Source organism: Halichoerus grypus, chromosome X, assembly GCF_964656455.1.
Source record: "Halichoerus grypus chromosome X, mHalGry1.hap1.1, whole genome shotgun sequence".
NCBI lineage: Eukaryota > Metazoa > Chordata > Mammalia > Carnivora > Phocidae > Halichoerus > Halichoerus grypus.
The window spans coordinates 19,129,090-19,149,398 of record NC_135727.1 but is presented as its reverse complement, the minus strand read 5'-3'; the positions used below and the strand labels follow the sequence as shown (position 1 = coordinate 19,149,398).

Below are 20,309 nucleotides of genomic sequence, written 5' to 3'. Positions count from 1 at the left end.
GCTATTAAAAAAAATACAGAAGATCAGGTAGAAATCAGAAATTAAGAGGATCACAAGAACATTAATTCACCATCTTACTATTGTTAGATCATACATTCCTTGAGGGTAGAGACGGTTTCTAGTTTATCTTTTTATCTACCTCTTAACTTCTTAAATGTCTGGCACAGAGTAGATGCTCAATAAATATTTACTGAGTTGAATGAAAAGCGATTCCTAAGCCATTGATTACTTTTAGGTTTACCAGTTAGAAAAATCCAATTCAAACATCACAGTACAAAAGAAACAATCAGGGATCAGAAGTGGTAGCACAGAGACTGAATAAATCCATCAGTTTTGCTGTCTACTAAGGAAGACTTTAAGCAGAAGGCTGCTCCCAAACTATCTTTTCACATAGATGGGAAATGCTAGATCAAACAGTACGAGACACAGGATAATTTATACACATGCATGTGCCCATCCAAGCGTACACAAATATATGTGTGTGTACATTTCTATTGATTGATTGATTGATTTTTGATTTATTTATTTGAGAGAGAGAGAGCACGAGTGGGGGGGGTAGGGGTAGAGGGAGAGGGAGAAGCAGACACCCGGTTAACAGGGAGCCTGAACATGGAACTCCATCCCAGGACCCTGAGATCATGACCTGAGCTGAAGGCAGACGCTTAACCGACTGAGCCACCCAGGTGCCTGTATGTGTGCATTTTTAAACTGGAGTGGCTAAATCATCAGTATCAGAAGGTATCCAATGCAGAGTTCTGAAAAAAAATGGCTTAATGATACTATAGACCAAAAGATGCAACTTCTTATTACAAAATGTGTGGTTCCAGGGGACTAGTGAATTGTTAATATGACTGGCATCCACAGAGTGGTTTAAGAGCAGAGACTAGCTAAAGAAGAGTTTTAAATGTTTAGTAGATGTGGGGCACCTGAGTGGCTCAGTTGGTTAAATGCCCAACTCTTGATTTTGGCTCAGGTCATGATCGCAGGGTTGTGGGATCGAGCCCCACATTGGGCTCCACATTCAGTGGGGAGTCTGCTTGAGATTCTCTCTCTCCCTCTCCCGCTGCCCCTCTCCCCCCAACCTTGCTCTTGTGTGCTCTCTCTCTCTAATAAATATATAAATCTTTAACAAAGTATTTAGTAGATGTATAAAGGATAGTAAGGCAAAATAGGATCGTTTAGGGGGAACCAGTTTAAGATTATGATCAGGTGCTGGGGGCAACCACAGGCTTTACACTAGGTCTCCTGATGGCCCTATTGAACTATATTGATCTGTGCAAGGGGATGTTTTTTTTTTTTTAAGGTTTTATTTATTTGACAGCGAGATATAGCGAGAGAGGGAACACAAGCAGGGGGAGTGGGAGAGGGAGAAGCAGGCTTCCCGCGGAGCAGGGAGCCCGATGCGGGGCTCAATCCCAGGACCCTGGGATCATGACCTGAGCCGAAGGCAGATGCTTAACGACTGAGCCACCCAGGTGCCCCAAGGGGATGGTTTTGATAAGAAAAAAAATCATCCCCGATAGGTGAGATTATCAAGTATTGATTTTGTTGATTGTTGCTATTGCTTTATCTTCCATCAGAAAAAAAGATTTTCACAGCCCTCCAAACTTCCTGCCTTTAATTCACTGGTGATCACCAAGTAGTTTTGAGGTATTTGGCTGTAGCTTAGACTATGATCAAGAACAAAGAAGCTAACGGGCCCACATGGTCTCATTAGCTCCAGGCACTAGCCAACGGAGCTAAGCAGCCCCAGAGGAGAAGGACACAAAATGGGCGGAGAGGAGATTACGTTGAATTTATCCCATGGGAATATATGAGGGAGGTTAACAGGAGAATGTTGAGACTTGTTACTATCAGAGGAAAGGGGCATCATAAAAGATATCATGTACAAATGCTCTCTGTTTGGCTGCAAAATTGTAGCATTTCCATTTAACCTTTGAACAAACAAGGTTTCACACTGTGTATTAACAGAATTGGGGCAAGGCAGCAAACTTATGCTGGTGGGACTCATTTTGTTTGACTACAAAAGGAGCTTCAAGCTGTGTGACATACACAGCCTAGGGAAAGAACCTGAATAATGACTCTACTTTGGACCAGTAATTGCAATCAGGAGTGAATCTAGGATCTGTGGGGCCTGAAGTTTAGGCAGTTGGGTAGAGGAGGGGAGTCTTAAGAACAAAGAATACACAAATATATTTTGCAAACTTTACAAACACATGTAAACACATTGCTAGGGCTCCTCTCAGGGCCTTGGATGGAGACCATGCAAATGAGGGGCCCTGAGCTTTCACTAACCTCAAGGTAAGCCTACCTGTGGGAACAATTTGTTGAACAAATAAATAATGTTAGGCTTCAGTTGCCATATCTAAAAGTGAAATCTTGTCTAGCCTTTCAGCAAACATGGTAAAATCCAGAGGAATTTGGGGCTAGTTGCACTCTATACACTCCTATGGTGTGATTTGGTCAACCTCAGTCAATGATAATGACATGATAATGGCAGTCCTAATTATATTAAGAGCATATTAACCTGATAAATACATAATGCCTGTCATCACCAACTTACATATTTTGCAAAAATCACTTTACAAAACATGTAGATGTAAGCACGTTGAGATGAAAGAACAAAATGTCATCATTTATCATTTCGAGAGTAGATAAACTGCAAAATCCTCTGAAGAACCTTCATTAAAATACATTGTAATTTCTGTACTGACCATGAGACTGGTCATCTGGAATACAGACATGGTTTCCTTTTCCATTAAATCTACAAAATGGCTTGCCCACCTTTTATCATGATAAGTTTTATTTATTTTTTCAAAGATTTTATTTATTTATTTTGAGAGAGAGAGAGCACGAGTGAGGGGAAAGGGCAGAGGAAGAGGGAGAAGCAGACTCCCCACTGAGCAGGGAACCCCCCAACATGGGGCTGGATTCCAGGACCCCAGGATCATGATCTGAGCCAAAGGCAGACCCTTCACTGACTGAGCCACCCAGGCGCCCCTCATGATAACTTTTAATAAAAGAGCCATGACAATAGGGAGATAGCAGATACTTCAGCCAATGAAGTTAGCTTTGTGTGTGAACCATATGAACTATAGGTGAACTGTGTGAACTAGAAAACCTGTAACTCTGATGTGAATCGGCAAAATGTAGAATGTATCATGGTTAGGGAAGGATGCTATCCTTTGTCTTTAACTACTGAATCATTTAAGTACTTAACATTTTCAAAAATGAAAAAGTAAATAAATTATTTTGCAACTCTGCTTCTTTTCGCTTAAAACTGTTGCAGTCCAAAGTTTCGTGGAATAATACAACACCTTATAGCTCCTATTTAATTAAAAAAGAAAAGCATTCAAAACGCTGGTCTCCAGATACTGTTCCTTGTCAGTGTATCTCCCTTCCTCCTAGCTACTGGAAATTCCTATTTTTTCCCCTTTTGGTTCTGAGGTGCTACCTCACCTTCATTCCTTGCTATATTAATGTCAGATAAACATATGAGCTTGTTTATGGGAAATGTATTTGGTACACAGAATTACAGAAATGATGTAAAAAGGTGGGGAGGGTTCAGACAGACATCAGATGATACTATTTGCAATAAAGGACAAGTCTGGAGTGGAACCCATTTTGATAGCCTCTGTCATTTGAAACACCCTAACTTGGCCACAAGAATGAAGGCCACGAAAAACATATAGCAGACCAGGGGACTTGGCACACCCCAATGGCTGAACCAATAACCTCTATATAAATCATCAGGTGAATACACTTGACTGGGTCAGTCAAGTACACCTGCGTGTAAAGAACTGTTTCCATGTGCATCACCACATTCAAAGAGAGAAACTAAAGGGGTTTACTAGACATGGATAGGTCTAGATTATGCAAAATGTCTAAATCAGAAATGTTTTTAATAGATTTATGACACCATATCACCTTTATATATGCATACATTACATCCACCAATGAGAATCCTTCCTCCTGTAATGAAAATTCCTGGTTGTGAAACTCAAATTTAAAAACATTAGTTTGCCTGAGAGCGATACAGTGTGTCTGATTTCCCTGAAATTCTTCTACAGGGTTCCTGTTTGCCTCCTAATTATGCCAGGGGGAGTTCTTAAACATGATTTTTTTTTCTTTGCTGTGAACATCAGAAACTATCTCTTAACTGCATCAAAAAACACTGGAGAGTCACGCCCCTTGTCTCACTTGCTAAACTTCCTTAATAAAGCTAGCAAAAGCTTTCAGGGGTGGAATTTTATACTAGCAAATGTCAATTCAGACCTGTTAAATACAGTGAACAAACTTGCCTGCTATGGCAAGCATTCCACCCAAATTGACTAGGTGTGGCTTTTATTCATTGTTCAGTCACACTGAACAGAATCTGTTCTGAAGCTACCATCCCATTTAGGTTGACATTCTCTTTATCTGGGGCTTATAATAAGCAAACCATACTCAATTTTCCGAAAGCAGATGTGCTCTCTTGGTATCCTAGAAACGGATGAAAGTATGCTTTGTGGAAAGACCTGAAGTTCAAGCCAGTGATACCAAATGGGGCTTAATATGCAACCATACAAATATCAGGATTGGAAGTTTAAACAAAAGCTTGACTAGCCTAGGGAGAAGAATCAGATTATCAGGGTGGTGGGGGGTTAAAAGGGATAGAGAGTTATTTGGGGAGCGTAGGTACCAGAAAAATCAAGTAAAATCATATGTTACTTCTATGGTAATATCAAGACCCATAATAAAGAACATTTCTTTCAAATCAGACTGGTAAATGTCACTTAAAATTGCTCACACTAGTGCAATTACAACACGCCTACAAACCTTTCTAGACCACAAAATAGGATCATATCAATCATCTTGGGGTTAGTTTTTTGTATACATAATAACTGCAGAAATTAATCTTTTATCAGTTTATCACATCACAACAGCTATTGTTAAATAATCTACAAGGTAGAAAAGCAATTTCCAATTGTTCCCTGGGGTCTTCTAAGTAATGTCTTGTATCTTACGATATGCAATAAAATAAATTGTACTTCTGTGAGTCATATCAGTCATATTCTGCAGCCTGAAATCTGAAATTACCCTCATGGAAGAAAAAAAAGGGAAATGTATTCTTTTATAGAAAGCATGGAGAATTCAATTAGAAAGCACAAGAGGCTGGAGAACTCAATGGATCTCTTATTGGACTCTAAAAAAAGCCACTCCCTAGTCTCCAGGGTGAGCCAGCATAATCAATAATGCATGAATGGTGGAGACGGGGAACGGAAAGACTCTCCTGGAGGCTGAATAGAAGATGAATAGTCTGCCTTCTGCCTTTACCCCTACTTTATCCCAGGCCTTGCTCTCTGATTCCCTGAAACCGGGCATTTGATTGATGCCCCAATGCTGTCTCTTGACCTAAGAAAAAAAACACATGCTGGGCTCAGGTGTGTAATACAATCTGGCCCCTATTCTTTGCTCAGTCTGAAATTGGGAGATCCACGAGAGGCCAAGAGCAGTATTAATGGTGGGTGAAAAGCTCCCTTGCTTTATTCCCCTACTACTCACATTTTCTGGACTCACCACACACATTCACTTCTCTGTGGTTTTGTTCATACTATTCCCAGAATCTAGAACACCTTCTCTTCCTTACCCATTTAGAAATAGGGAGGAACTAAAATACTTCAGTGTGTGAAAGCTAACGAAAGAGTTTGAAGAAGGAGTTCAACCATATGACCTTCTGGGAGCTAATTTATCAATGTAACTAATCAGCTGAGTTCCAAGGCAAATGTTTTTGGCAAACTACTAGTACGGGCGATGCTAAACAAACAAGTAAATAACTTTACTTAAAGCTGTCTGGACCTTCTGGAAAAAGAGGATCATGGTGCAAAATTTCAGTGACTCATCAAGGCCCCTACCACCTGTTTTGTGCACTAACTATAAAGATGTACCAGTGAAGGGGTTGCCCTGTCCACACGGATTTCCTTGAATTCTGAGAATCGATTTTATAATGAAATAGGCTTTGCTGAGAGCACATTTTCATGAAAAGCTATATGGTCTTTAGCTTTCAGTGAGTTTATTACACAGTCACTGACCAAATGGGTAACAGATGAAGACAACATACCCCTTTCCAATTAGTATCTAGATAATGAAAGATCTAAGACTAAATTGCAACTTTATATTATAAGGTATCAGGACAAGATGAATTCTCAATAGGACAAAATTACTTTTTAAAGGATCCATTTCAACTCATTGATCCATAAAAATACCAGACGCTGGTCTAGAATGGCAGCATAATCTTTTTAATTCCTGCAAAGGCGAACTCTGTGGCTGGGTTAAGTTAAACCACCACCAAATATCTGGCCAGGATTCCTCAAGAATATCAAGGTCATGGGAAACAGGGAAAGACTGAGAATCGGTCGCAGACCAGATGAGAGAAGGGAGACAGGAGCCAAATAAATGCACCGTGGTACCCTGGATTCGACACTGGAACAGCAAGACGACCCTAATGGAACAGCTAATAAAGTCTGAATAAAATCTGGAGTTTAATTAATAGCAATGTGTAAAATGTCAGTTTCTTCATTTTGACAAATATGCCATAAGAAATTAACAGGGGGGAACTGGGTGAGGGGTAATATGGGAACTCTCTGTACTGTCTTTGCCAACTTTTCCTTCAACCTATAATTATTTCAAAATAAAAAGCCCATTAAAAAGTAACAAAACTGCCATGAAAGAGCCAGGAAATTTGTTTGGATTAATATCCTAGCATTCAACGGTTTACCTGTAATAACAATCAGACCTCCGCCTCATCTTAAAATGCCCCTGCTCCTTTATTAATATTCTTCTATAAACTGAATTCATGGTAAATGCAACCCAGGTGTTAAACCCAACACACCCGAATGCTCCCCTCACGCGCACAACAGCTTCGTGGCGTCAATTAACACATTAGCAGGCATCCTACATCCTTCTGTAACTTAAGTTCCCGAAAGCCCGGCAAGGGCTTATTCTTAAAAAAAAAAAAAAAAAAAAAAAAAAAGCAGTTCTTCAGAGACATAGCTGTGACTTACAAGCGATGACATGCGAGCATTCTGGAGCATAAACTGCATTTGCTGGGCGAACATGGCTGCGGCAGTCTTTTGTTGGATCAGATTGTTGCGTCCATTAATTTCCAGCTGAGTTTTTAAGTGTGGAGGAGGGTGAAGGTACTTGCAGTTCTCTCTAGCGCACCGACCCTGAAAATAAAAAATTAGATGAATGCGCATTGGTATTTCTAAAAATCTGGCAACAAAATAACGAAAGTTTATGCAGTTCCAAGCATGTGCGGAGTACTGTAATAAGTACTTTGCACCAATTAACTTACTTAGTCTTCGTACCAACCCTCTAAGATTGAGACCCTCGTAATCTTCACCTTCCAGATGAAGAAACTGAGACTAAGAAATTTACGCAGCTATAAAGTGACAAAACCTGAACTTAAACCCAGTTGGTCTGATTCCAGAACTCATTCTCTTAGCCACTCGGCTCTGCCCTACTTTGATATGCATCAAATTATGTTTAAAACATAAAATATTAAAGGGCACGTGGGTGGCGCAGTCGGTTAAGTGCCCAACTCTTGGTTTCTCCTCAGGTCCTGATCTCGGGGTTGTGGGACTCCGCACTCAGCAGGGAGTCTGCTTGAGATTTTTTTCTCTCTCTCTGCCCCCGCCACTCTCTTTCTCCTCTCTCTCAATAAATAAACAAATCTTTTTAAAAAAAAACCCATAAAATATTAGGAATACTGATACCCTCATAACGTTACAGATTTAAATAAAAAATTTCCGACATGAGATGTAAAATCATGCATGTTAAATAAGATTCAGGATTTGGATCTGCATATAGAAACTATTAAGAAAATGGAGGGAAAATGTTAGATACACATAAATATACCTGATAAATTTTAGATCCATTTTTCTGGACAATTTTAAAGTTCTTTTTCCTGAGTCCATACAATGTGAGAAACATCCTGAAATCCCGATGTTCTGTTTATCAGAGAGTAAATCTTTATACCTGGCAGTCATGTTCTTAGGTTCTGGAGGCAATGGTCCTAGATCACTTGGATAATTGAGACCAAAGTGTATTTTGGAGTCTCGGCTCTTTCAATGTTTTATTGATGGTTTACGCACTTCCAGACAGGATAATATGTCAGTCCTGGGCAATCAAATATGCCTTTGGTGTTGCCTAAATGCTGACATGGTTGCTAATTATGGTGTCTACTACGTGGTACCAAAGGACGTCACTGGACAGAGATTTATCACAATGTCAAATGTGACCTGTTGTTGTGTTTAACTCGTGAGCACTATACAAAGAGGCTACTGAATCTCTCATTCATATGACCAGGCCCCACATAATCCTTTTCAGACAAGCACAACTGCAGGCAATTCTTTTTTTCCCACTGATGCTAAAATTCTTTACAGTGCATGAGCTTATTGGAGAAAGTGGTGGAGAAAAAAAGCAGCTTTTTAAGGGGGGTTACCCAAGAGTGTAAGCTGCTAGGCCACCCGAATCCGCAGGAGAAATGGGTTAGTTCATCAAGCGTTTTTAACACATGCTATGAATTGGCCTTACTTCAGAGGGCTAAACTGTTCACAATCACTCCTCCACACTGAGTTATCTGGTCATTAAAGCATTCCTATAATTTGACTGTGAATCAAGGTGTGTCCTTCAAACCTTTAGAGAGCTACATTTAATGCAAACCCAGATGCACGGCAAGAAGCTGAGTATAACTTAGAACACAGCTTGAGAAATCAGAGCCGCTATTTTTTCTGTCGGTTTTGTCCCTTCGTTTCTCCCGATGATCCATTTAATTTTAACCAAATTAATTGATTTAGAAAATCAAATCAGATCTTACTTTCCACATACCTTTACATTCCTCTGCATATCCTGGAAAAGGAAGAATTTATTGGTAGGAAGAGTTGAGAATGGTATTGACCCAGTCGTTCTGATTTCATAAAAGTAGCTTAGGAATGGCTACATCATTTCAGCATATAAGGACTGTCAGGAAATCCTTCTATGTGCTCAAAAACACAGTAATGGAGGGGTGCCCCCCCCCTAATGCGCCTCCTATGAGAAAACATAAGCTTCATTTTACACCTACCACAGCCTGCACCGAAGCAAAGTCACAAGGATTTTAGTCCCTAGGTTCTCCACCCTCTACCCAGTGTAACGGAGGTTCTCTGGCTCAGAATTAACAGCCCCGAGGGGAGCACTGATGCTTGGTGGCATCCACAGCCAAGCATGCTAGTTTATACTTGGGGGTTTCTCTCCCTCCTCCCACACCCTAACATTAAGATTTCCCCAAGGTTCAGTCCTAAATCCTCTGAGCTCCTCTCTAATCTCTCTTCCCTGGAGAAATGAAGTTCTTGTAAAGTTTCATCTATCACCGCACTGGCTCAGATCATAAATCTCAGTCTCTACCTCTGCTCCCTCTTTGGAATTCCAGTGCTTTTCTTCACTAACTGCAGCTGCATTTGTAGATCCTGCCCCCTAACCAGGTCTAAATAACTTACTCCTGACCTTCCTTCTCCGTAGACGATTTTTCCTCTTCCTGCACCATCCCCATTGAGGACCACTGCTCTGATTCCCATGCTTTGGGACAGTTACATAGCGGCAGTGAAAAAAAGAAAGAAGGCACCTGCTGAGCAGGATTGCCTTAGGATTGCAAACCCACCTTGATAGCTTTTCCAGACGAGTGGCAAACACAACCATAGACGTTTACACAGAACACAGTTTGTAACCCCTTCCAAAAAAGCTTTATAATGAGGGCTCTCTCTTATATTCAGGAGTGCCAAACAATAGATCAGTTTAAACAATAGAAAGAAAAGGAATACATTAGGATTTTTACCATTGTTACAGTTTAGAGTTTTAACATCATTTACATTGAATGCAATCAGTGAGGGTGGGGAGGAAGAAAGGGAGGGAGAGAACACTGTGTATTTGGCACATTTCCTGCCAATCTACAGATAAAGAATTACTGCTTGCCTTTGTGCTTTTCTATTACTGTCCTTTCCATATAATAACTTTTCTTAAGCTTTGTCTTGGAAAACTAAAGACATTTGTACAAAGCAAAAACAGTACACAGAAATAGAAAAAAAAAAGAGAATTACACTTTAATAATTACATCAGGTTGGGCTGTAAAACTAAAGTATGGAATATGAAGCCCCATAAGGCTTAAAAACAACTTATTCGTCTTAGTTATGAGATTTTACTTGATTTATAAAGCATTCTCTTTTGAATGACAGAATCCATAATTTACTTCTATAACAATGCAAATGCATAGCAATACTACCTTACCAGAGACTGCTGCTTGTGTTAAAGGAAGCTTATAAAAGACAAAAAAAAAAAAAATCTGCGTTTTTCTATCCAAACAATAGATGACGAGACCAAATAATGCAATATCGATGTTATCTGTGGAACACAATATTTCAAAAGAAAACCAAGCCTCCTAAGTTTTTTCAAAATGACTTTGGAACTCAGGATAACATATTTATATGCACAACACTCGGTGATAACAAAGCTCTTCTGTATAGTACTCATTCTTCAAGAGGCCCGAACTTAATTATAGGCCAAAATACTTTAATTGGAGCTTGGAGTTGAGGGGGATAAACTTCGTTTTTGACATTTGCTAACATTTGCTTTTGGTCCTTGTAGGGGATCAAGGCTTTGGTAAACAGGTGGGGATGGGTTGGGGTGGAGGCAGGGGAGGGACTGCCCAGCACAGTATGTAATTACCCATTGTTCTTGGCCTTTGGAAAACTAACGACTAGAAAAGTTCCAGTGTTTTTCTTAGACCAGCTAAGCACTTTGAATGGGTCACAAGATATCCTATCACACTGGGTCTGTAACAGCCCAGAAACTATCTTGGTCTGAAAAAAAATCACCCCTCAGGTTTCCCAAGCCACATCAAAGGTGTCTCAAGTCCTCCTTGTAGACCCACAGGTTCAGAGTTGCCATGAGCTCAGTGGACCATGTCAAAAAGGACTCTGCAAGTCTCATACCTTTGACAGTTGCCAACCACCAGCAGAGCTGGCTCTATCCGGAAAACAGCAGCTAAGGCTAGTCAAGACAAATCTCTATGGGGGGCACAGCCGGTTAGGCTTCCGACTCTTGGTTTCGGCTCTGGTCGTGGTCTCGGGCTCGTGGGCTCATGGGGTTGAGCCCCACATCAGGCTCCACGCTCAGCAAGGAGTCTGCTTGGATTCTCTCTCTCTCTCTCTCTCTCCCTCTGCCCCTCCCCCACCCCATGCGCACGCGTGCTCTCACTCTCTCTAAAATAAATAAATAAATCTTAAAAAAAAAAAAAAGACAAAGAACTCTCTCTCTGCTTCCCCCTACATATACACGGAGAATTAAAGAAGCATCGCAGAGATTAGCATGCAAGTTCATGTATGCTTGCCTGAATTTCACTTCTTTTCCATTTCCTTTGGCCTTAAAAACAAATCATTCTCATCTGGCCTTTCACTATGTTCCTGAGTTAAGAAAATAGCGAAGTGATTCAATAGGAAAGTGGTTCTTGGCTGAAATAAGAGCCACTACACCCATGAATCTTCCAGTTCCCCCTTCCCAGCTACTCGCTTTGAAATTGCACCCAAAAAGCAGCAGGGGGAGAAAATGGTCAATGAAACTTCTGAAATACATCTGCATCAAAAAGTTGATGACAGACAAAGGAAAAAGTTGCCGAGCATTTGTAAAACCTCCACAATTCAATCTATTTCCTTTTTCCTACCTTCAGGCTTTTGACAAATGAGTACAAAGCCTTTGACGGAGAGAGAAAAGTAGCATTGTAGAGATTCAAATCCCACCTAAGTCTTGGGAGTTATGAGAGTGAGTCTGTCAGATCCAAGATTTCCCATGCACTTGGTGGTAGAAAAACCCTGTGAAATGTACTTTTTTATGTTCCTAAGAGAAAGCTCTACCATCCATCAGAATAAGAAAAGGACCCTAGGAAGCTGAAAATTACCCTTTGTCAGTCACAGTATCTTAACAGAAACAGCTGTTTGCAGAATGACTGGCTTCTTCAAATACATTTGGAATTATGGGTGGGGGGGGTGGTAGTGGGGGAACCCCTCCCCTCAAATATAATGATAACTGGGTTACCTTTTCAAAGACACCTCACAGCTCTGCTAGGCGACCAAGAGTTAAGGTGAAATGTTAAATAAAGGCAACGAACAGATGATTTGTTCTACGAAACAAATTATGTTATTTCATTTTAATGATCGTGTGTTAAATGAAAAATCCTATTGATCACAGTGCCCTACTGACACATACTTACATGCATAGACACGGCTGCTCAGAGGAAGTAACAGTTATTCGAGAATTACAAATCACACATCTGAGAGGTTGCCTGGTTCCTACCACCATCAAGACCTATTTAAAGGCTAGGAACAATCTAAAGGAGCTAAAAGTGAGGGGACGTCAACATAAATGGAGTATTAGCCAGACGTCAGCATACTAATGGCTAATTTCCCACTTTCTTCCTCTTAGGGTTCTGTCTTTCTAAAAATGGTTATAATCTGCATCATTTTCTCCTCCAACATTAGACCATCTATGAACATTGATAAATATGCATAAAGAGCATCCTTAAATCTTACATAAAACTTGTAATTTAAATTTGGGATGCAGACAAGAAATCTTTTTTTTTTAAAGTCTTTAATAAACCATTTTCTGAAAATATTGAAGGCAAGATTAACGAGGCTGAACATAGACCCCTATAGAGAGGGCCAGTCAAGCACACACCACACCCCCCTCACTACAGTCAGCTCTGCATCTCATTTCCTTACGCTACTGAACTCTGCTTTCTTGACATCCCATTTATGCACATACTGGGCAATGACTTTGGCGCAAACCAGACACCAAGTCTGAATTCAGGTAAGAAGCTGGGAGGAGGGCAGAAGAATTTTCTTGCCTATTTGCCTCAAGAAAGCTTTCAAATGGTGACCTCCAAAAAGATGAAGGGAGTAGGGCTCAGCGATGATGATTTGTTCTGAAACAGTCCACTACGATAGCTTGATTACCAGCTTGTAACATTTAGGGCTGAACCGGATTTTAAGGAACATCTCGTGTGCCTTTATCTTCCTGAGAAAGTAAAGACCAAAGAAGTGAGAGGACTTGTCCTACTTCACAAGCAGCTCAGTAAGGACAGAAGCCAAGTTCCCAGAGCTCACACTCCCCAACATGGATTTTCAGTTCAAATGACTCTTCCCCTGTAAAGATTTGCCTGGACTCCTCTCCCCACCCCCACTCTCATTTACCTCCCCGTCTTTTGTGCCTCCACCTGCACCTTGCACTCAGTTTTATCCCAGCACTTATCACTGTGCACATCGATAAATTGTTTGCATGCCTATCTCCCCACTAGACTTTGAGCTTATCCAAAGGCAGGACTCTATCTTCCTCATCTTTGAACCTCCAGGGATGTTTCTGGGCCTGGAGAAGAGTGGTCACTCCATAAGTTTGCTGAGTAAATGAGTAAGGTTTGTGAGAATGATTTTATAGGGAGCAACACTAAGTCTGCCTTAGAAGCCTACTTGCTGGGACGCCTGGGTGGCTCAGTGGGTGAAGCGTCTGCCTTCGGCTCAGGTCATGATCCCAGGGTCCTGGGATCAGGCCCCATGTTGGGCTCCCTGCTCAGCGGGGAGTCTGCTTCTCCCTCTCCCTCTGCCCCTCCCCCAGCTTGTGCTCTCTCTCTCTCTCTCTCTCTCTCTCCCTCACTCACTGTCTCTCAAATAAATAAATAAATAAATAAATCTTTTTTTTTTTTTTTTAAATAAGCCTACTTGCTTCTCTGGCTGTTTCCTTCCATTAAATTCTTTCTTCTTCCTCCAAAAAGAGAACAATAGCCAACTTATGAATAAGGTTGTTCCTGGTTGTCTGTCCCCAATGACTGGTTATTCTATTCAGGTCTAGAAAACAGTGAATTTATACTTTTTTTTTTTTGGCTAGGAATATATACTCTAGGGTGCATGTGACCACGATAGCTGAAAAATCCTCGTAATTCAGTATAATTGAACCAGAAGGGTCAGGAATGCATGAGGCACACAGACACAAACCCTGGTCTAATTCCCGGGGTCTGTAGCCACAAGAAGTCCCCAGGCCACAGGACCCCACACAGCCGAATAAAGGAACGTATAGCAGATTCATATGTAATCAACACCTGAGTTGGCCCAAGGGGAACACTGCATTTCCAGGGTCAGCTTCGAGCACGCTGCCTTCACCCACTGCTCCACCCCAACCCACATTTCTCTGAACAGGCTGCAAGTCAAAATCCCTGAAGCTCCTTAGACAGAGGTAGAATATGTGGCTTTAGGGCAATCACATCAGGTGGGGCCTTCTTGTGGGTCTCTATTGCATACGCTGGCTTCTTACAAGAAAAATGTCCCCGATATACTTCAAGACCCGCCCCCCCCATTCAGCGGCGTTCACATTAAACACTTGTTTTCAAATAATCATGAGCTTAATTTTTCCACGAAATTTTCTGAACAACAAATAACACTAAAAACCATAGTGGCTGTTCACAGTGAAACCAAGCCTGCCTCACCAATACTTCAAATCTGCTTCCAGCCCCCTCCTCTATGTCCCCACTGCTCCCCCCCTTCACAGCCTGCCTGCCCGGTCTAATTGAATACCTTTAATTGTGCTAGAAAAATATTAACTGAGTATCTGTTCAATAATAAGCTCCTCATGAACGTACCCTCTCTGTTTATAAAGCAGCTAACCAGAATCAAATTAAAACCAAAGACAATGAAAGCACATTGGTACCAAGTTACCAAAAGTATTCATGGAGGCTGTCTTTAAAGCAGTTTGATGGCTGCCAACATAAAATGTCATTAAAATACAGAAAACAGGAAAGAAAACATAATGGCATTCAATTTGTGACTCCAACAAATACAATACACATAAAATCATGCAACATAGGCTTTGTCATGAAACAACATAAAGGGGTGTCTCGCTCTTGGCCCATAGCCAAATGTTGGGTTCTTAGGGTTCCTTCACCTCCCTTTTTTTAGACACCCCACCTCATGACCTACTATAGTGATACAGACCCAGGACAAAGAGGACACCAGCTGCTTGCTCCCTTTCTTCCCGGCTAGGGCTTCTGCCCGGAACCCCATCCAAGGTTGCCAGATTTATCAAGTGGAAATACAGAACTCCCAATCAAACTGGAATTGCAGACAAGCAATGAACAATGTTTGAGGATAAGTATGCTCTCCATTTAATATATCATCTGGCAACCCTCTCCCTATCCATTCTTCTACCCTGGTGAGCTGAGCTAAATTGAGTCAAATCCTCAAAAACCCATTTTCCTCCCTTTACCTTAAGGACAAAAGGATTTCCCTCCATGGAATCCACCCAGGCTCTCCTAGGCCTTCAACTGCCCCAAGCAAAGCAGAAGGCACTCCCAGACCCAGCTTACCTGACCAGCTGCAAGGAATTTAAGGAAGTTGGCTGTTGGAGAAAACAATTTTTTAATCCATGGCTCCTCCTACCAAAAGCTTCACACAGCTCCCTACCCGTCAGCCACCCTACTTTCCCACCCACAGTGGTGCAATCGGCTATTCAAATGACTTTGTGCCTGCCCAGGGCTCCTCCTTGAGGTGGGGATGGAGAGGGCCATGGTCAGTGACCACCATGCCTAACTCCTGACTCTGAATTTATATACATTTTTGGAACATAGTAATTTCTACAGGAAGATGAGGCTTTTGTGTTTTGAAGGTTTTAATTGTGTGTGGGAGGGGTGAGGAGGGTGGGTTAGCTTTTCTTTTTCTTCAGCCTCATCTGTGGAAGACTCAAATTCAAGCAAAAGTCATCCATTAAAGCTGAGGAAAATGATGGCTTAAGCATCATGCTTCCATAGGTACACATAAGATCTATGCAGATACATATTCAAAACATGCAAAAAAATGGCACGAATAGCCATTATTTGCATAGATGTCTTTTTCAGTCAACTCATGATTACTCATATTAAAAGAGAGGGAGAAGTAAAGGGGCATGGTTAGTTCTAATGAACAAAATCATATATTCAGGAAGAATGGCAATCCATAATAGCCCCACATGGCAGAATATGGATATCACAAAAGTGGTAATTGTGAACATTTAGGAATCCATTGCTAGACACGGTCCTGAATTTTTTTTTTTTTTTTTTTTTTTTAGTCATTAGGCATGCAGGCTCATCTCACGCCTGCTTTTCCATTCAATTGTTGCAACATAATCTATCATGCAGTCTCTGGAAAACTCCACTCTTGAAAGAATGACAGTGAAAACAGCAAATGAGGTCTTAATACAATCATGAAAGCAGTTTTGAGGTCTTAATACAATCATGAAAACAGTTTTGATCTCTCAGACCCCAGAAAGGGTTTTAGTGACGCTCTAGAGTCCTTGGACCACACTTTGAGTACTACTGATCCTCGTAAGTATGCAACGATCCCTGGTGTAGGGAGCATTCTCTTGTCCATAAACTCTCTGAGGGCAGAAGCCATGTTCTTAGGCATATTCTAGTCCCAGCACAGAAGCTAGTGCTTGGCCCGGAGCAAAGCTTGGCAAGCGATGGCTCATCTGACTGATTTTTGACCCCCAAATTTCAATACCTCATAAACTTCATTTAGGTTTTTTCATATTTTTCCTATAACTTTATTAACAAGCCGTTGTGAAACAAAAATGCTTTTAATTGCACGGTGCACTCCAAAACATTTATATCCCATGAGCACAATAGAAGTAAGAATGTAATAGATGACTTCTGCATTTTTAAATGGAGAAATTAAAAGAATAAAAGCAAGTCCATCTCAAACATTCAAAGAAAGGATGCAGATGCCTTTGTTGGAATTATCAAAGATTCAGAATGGGTAAGGTCAGAGAGAATGAAATCGTACTACACTGAGGAAGTTTACATGTTTATAGACAACAAGGGATGGAAATGCAGAGTAAAGTTGGAAAGCATTTGTGAGAGTGTGTACCATAGACCACTGCTCCCGAAAGAAGAGCCTCAAAAGCGCAGTTTCCCGGGGAAATTCTTGTAAAAATGGCATACTACATTCCTCTCTCGGAGCCTGACAATACACCAGAGTGTATCAAAGGATCTCTCTCATATATGTCCTACAGTAAAGAAACCTGCACACCCAACACAGCTGAATCACAGAAACCATCCCTCTTTTCTTCATAAAACACCTTTTACCAGTATTTCGTTAGACTGTCCTTATGGAAAATGTTGATCTAATACTTCCTCCTACTAAAGCTCAAACTAAGCCCCATGCCATCTGATAGGTCAAGTTAGCTTTTCCTTCACACTTTTCATTTCGATTTCTCTCCCCCTAACTAGAAAAATAACAGTGCAGCCCAGGAACCGGATGTTCCATTGAAATGACATTGAACATTTTTGCATGTACCGGATCCGCCAACAGCTAACAAGATGGAGATTTTCCCCACCATCACCTCCCCAGCTTTCTTCCTTTCTTTGAATGCTTCAGCCAGACAGCGTCTGGAATAACAACTTCAGGGCTTCTCTAAAGGGCTTTCCCTACACTGTGACTCCTGTCCCTTGAAACCATATGCCCCTTAGCTTAGGTTTTCCATGACTTAAAACTTAAGGGTCTCAAGTGAGTTTAAACCACACTAAAACTTGGGAAGTAAGGAGGTAGCTGGCAAGCCCCTCAATTCCTAAAGGTCTTAGTTTTGCACTCGACTCAAACCTTGGGGTTTCCACTTGGCAAAATTAAGTTTCCTGTCTCTGAGTAAAAAGAAAGTTTCAAAGCAATAAAGTTTCAAATAGCTCACAAACGGCTACGGAGAGTATAAGGTGGAAACGGCCCTGATCATTGTTTGGATTTAAACAATTTATCTTTGCAGGGTTCGGTATGCCACTGAGAATACATTAAATAATTACATCTCTATAGCCAGCCTCAGATCCCTCCACCCAGAGGTTATGCAAAGGGCAGGTATAGTTATTGATTTACCCTTGCATTTTGAAATTAGAGGCACAAAGATGACAATCAGTCCCTCTTTCGCTAAACCTAAGGCCTTTTTCAGAGAAAGAAATTTAAAAGCATGATATCAAAATGGTTTTTCGCCGGGTCTTGTTAAATTCACAAATGTGAAATACTGTTTCAAACCCCAAACGGAGGCCAAATGTATCCACTTGAAATAATAAGCATTTTCCTCACATGCCTACCCAACCACCAGACTAATAACAAATATGCAATTTCCAAGCAGAAAGTCTTAGTGGTATCCACTGCCATTCACATACTTTGAGGCAGAGACTAAGCTTACATTTTGTTAATGGTAATGTATTTTTATCACCAAAACTCTTAATGAAAACTCTGCTAACTTGTTATTAAAACTGTAGGCATTTTAGAGTATCAGACAAATCCCCAAAGAAAACTCCAAACTCCAACCACATCATGTATTTAAAGAAAGTGGCCTTTTTGGGCACCTGGGTGGCTCAGTCATTAAGCGTCTGCCTTCGGCTCAGGTCATGATCCCAGAGTCCTGGGATCGAGCCCCGCATCGGGCTCCCTGCTCAGCGGGAAGCCTGCTTCTCCCTCTCCCCCTCCCCCTGCTTGTGTTCCTCTCTCGCTGTGTCTCTCTGTCAAATAAATAAAATCTTAAAAAAAAAAAAAAAAAGAAAGTGGCCTTTTTAAACCAAGTAATTTTTTAAAAAGAGTATCAGAAAACCAGGCCAACTTCCTGTTTGTTTTTGTTCTGCAGACTTAAAAACAAGCAATTTTATTGATACAAATGTTTTCTCTTTTCAAAATAAAGATCTATTCTGCGTGGCCTGAATATCTATCAAGCACATTAAGCTTCATCTGAAATGTGTTTCAGAGATGTGAACAGAACTGAGAAAGTTCCAGATGAAACTACGGAGATTACTTTTTAAGAAATATATGTTTTAAAATGAGTCGCTCTTAGTAAATACAGCAACCTTGTCAAGCTCACCTTCTGCTCTCAGTGAGCAGTTAATATTTGATGATGATGAAACTGTTCCTAGTATTTAAAGAACCAAACAAGCCCATCCACAAACAATGTAACTAGAAATGGGGTTAGTTTAGAGAAGATAAAATGATAAGTGGAGGTTTTAGGTTTTAAAATAAATCAGTCCCTCAACCGTAAATGTCTCATAATCCTTACAGAGGAGAAGTTGAAATATGACCTCTGCCAAAGAATGCCTATCTCCAGATCTAAAACAGGGACAAAAATGAAACAAAGCAAAGAACAGCACAAGTTAATTAGTTTTAAAACCTATTAATTGTACTCCCCAAGTCAGTTTAAACAGCCGGAACAAGAGTTATTGGGGGAATAGTACACTTGTAAAGGTGTAGTGTTCTTTAACTATGTGTACCCTCTATATTAAGCACAAGAAGGTTTCTAGAATCATGGTGAGAGTCTAACCAGTGCCTTTTAATTCCTGGAATCCTTATTTGGGGGAAGGAAAAATAAAAGAAAACAAATCTACTCTAGCTTCATTGTGCCTTCCCTGAAAATCAGAATAAAATTAGAAAACTTCAGAAAATGTGGCTTTCTGAAAAAAAAAAAAAATCCAGTTTGTGTCTCTCTTATCAGGTAAATCAAATTCCGTTCTAGAAAAATATTTCAGAAAAAAGTGATACAGTGAAACAAAGTAGATAGCATAAAACATCAGTCTGCCAATCTTTTACATTTGTTTTTCTACTAAAGATAAGTGGAGCGTGTGATTGGCTTTATTTTGTTTTATGTTTTAATTCAACTTTATATACTAGACTCTGGTATAGAAGGTCAAATGATCCTTCAGATGTGAACGGATTCTGACCATTTATGAGGGTGCTGGGGAATAATTGTATCTCTAGTTTTAGCACATGTTACTCAGCGTGTGACAATTGTTGACACAGATTTGGAGACCAGGTTGAGGCCCTGTAAAATTATATTTTCCATTAATATCTTGAAAGCAGTCATAACAACAAAACCCATTTGGGGGATTTATAGAACACTGTGTGGTCTAGTTTGCATTTTTTTTCCACCCAGCACTTCCACTTGAATAAGAGCTGCCTTCACTGTGCCTTTACCAGGTGCCAGACCCTGTTCAAAGTGCTTTGCGTGCATTGCCTCGTGTAATTTGCACAATAACCCTGGGTCAGTGTTGTACTGAGGAATTGAGGCACAGCGAGGTGAAGAAACACCCACCAAGTGACAGACCAAATGGAGCAGAACGAGGATTTGCACCAAGGGGCGCTGGGTCGGGAGCCCACATTCTTAACCAGGACCATATCGCTTTGCAATCCTTCGGCGTGTGTTAAGCTGAGGAATGAGCTAGTTCAAATACTTCTTCTGTCCGGGCC

The 20,309-nt window shown here is 40.8% G+C and overlaps 1 protein-coding gene across 7 annotated transcripts in view; it reads right to left on the bottom strand.

Annotated features, from left to right (window-relative positions):
- The window catches only part of MBNL3 (muscleblind like splicing regulator 3), a 108,857-nt gene that overhangs the window by 24,508 nt on the left and 64,040 nt on the right, over positions 1 to 20,309 (bottom strand). For 6 of the 7 annotated variants that reach the window (XM_078065018.1, XM_078065020.1, XM_078065022.1 and 3 more), the window contains exon 3: positions 7,044 to 7,208. In XM_078065018.1, coding sequence (XP_077921144.1) covers positions 7,044 to 7,208 — 165 coding nt within the window. Of the gene's footprint in view, positions 1 to 7,043; positions 7,209 to 15,418; positions 15,480 to 20,309 lie in introns of those variants that run through there. The other variant, XM_078065023.1, reaches the window with a different exon arrangement.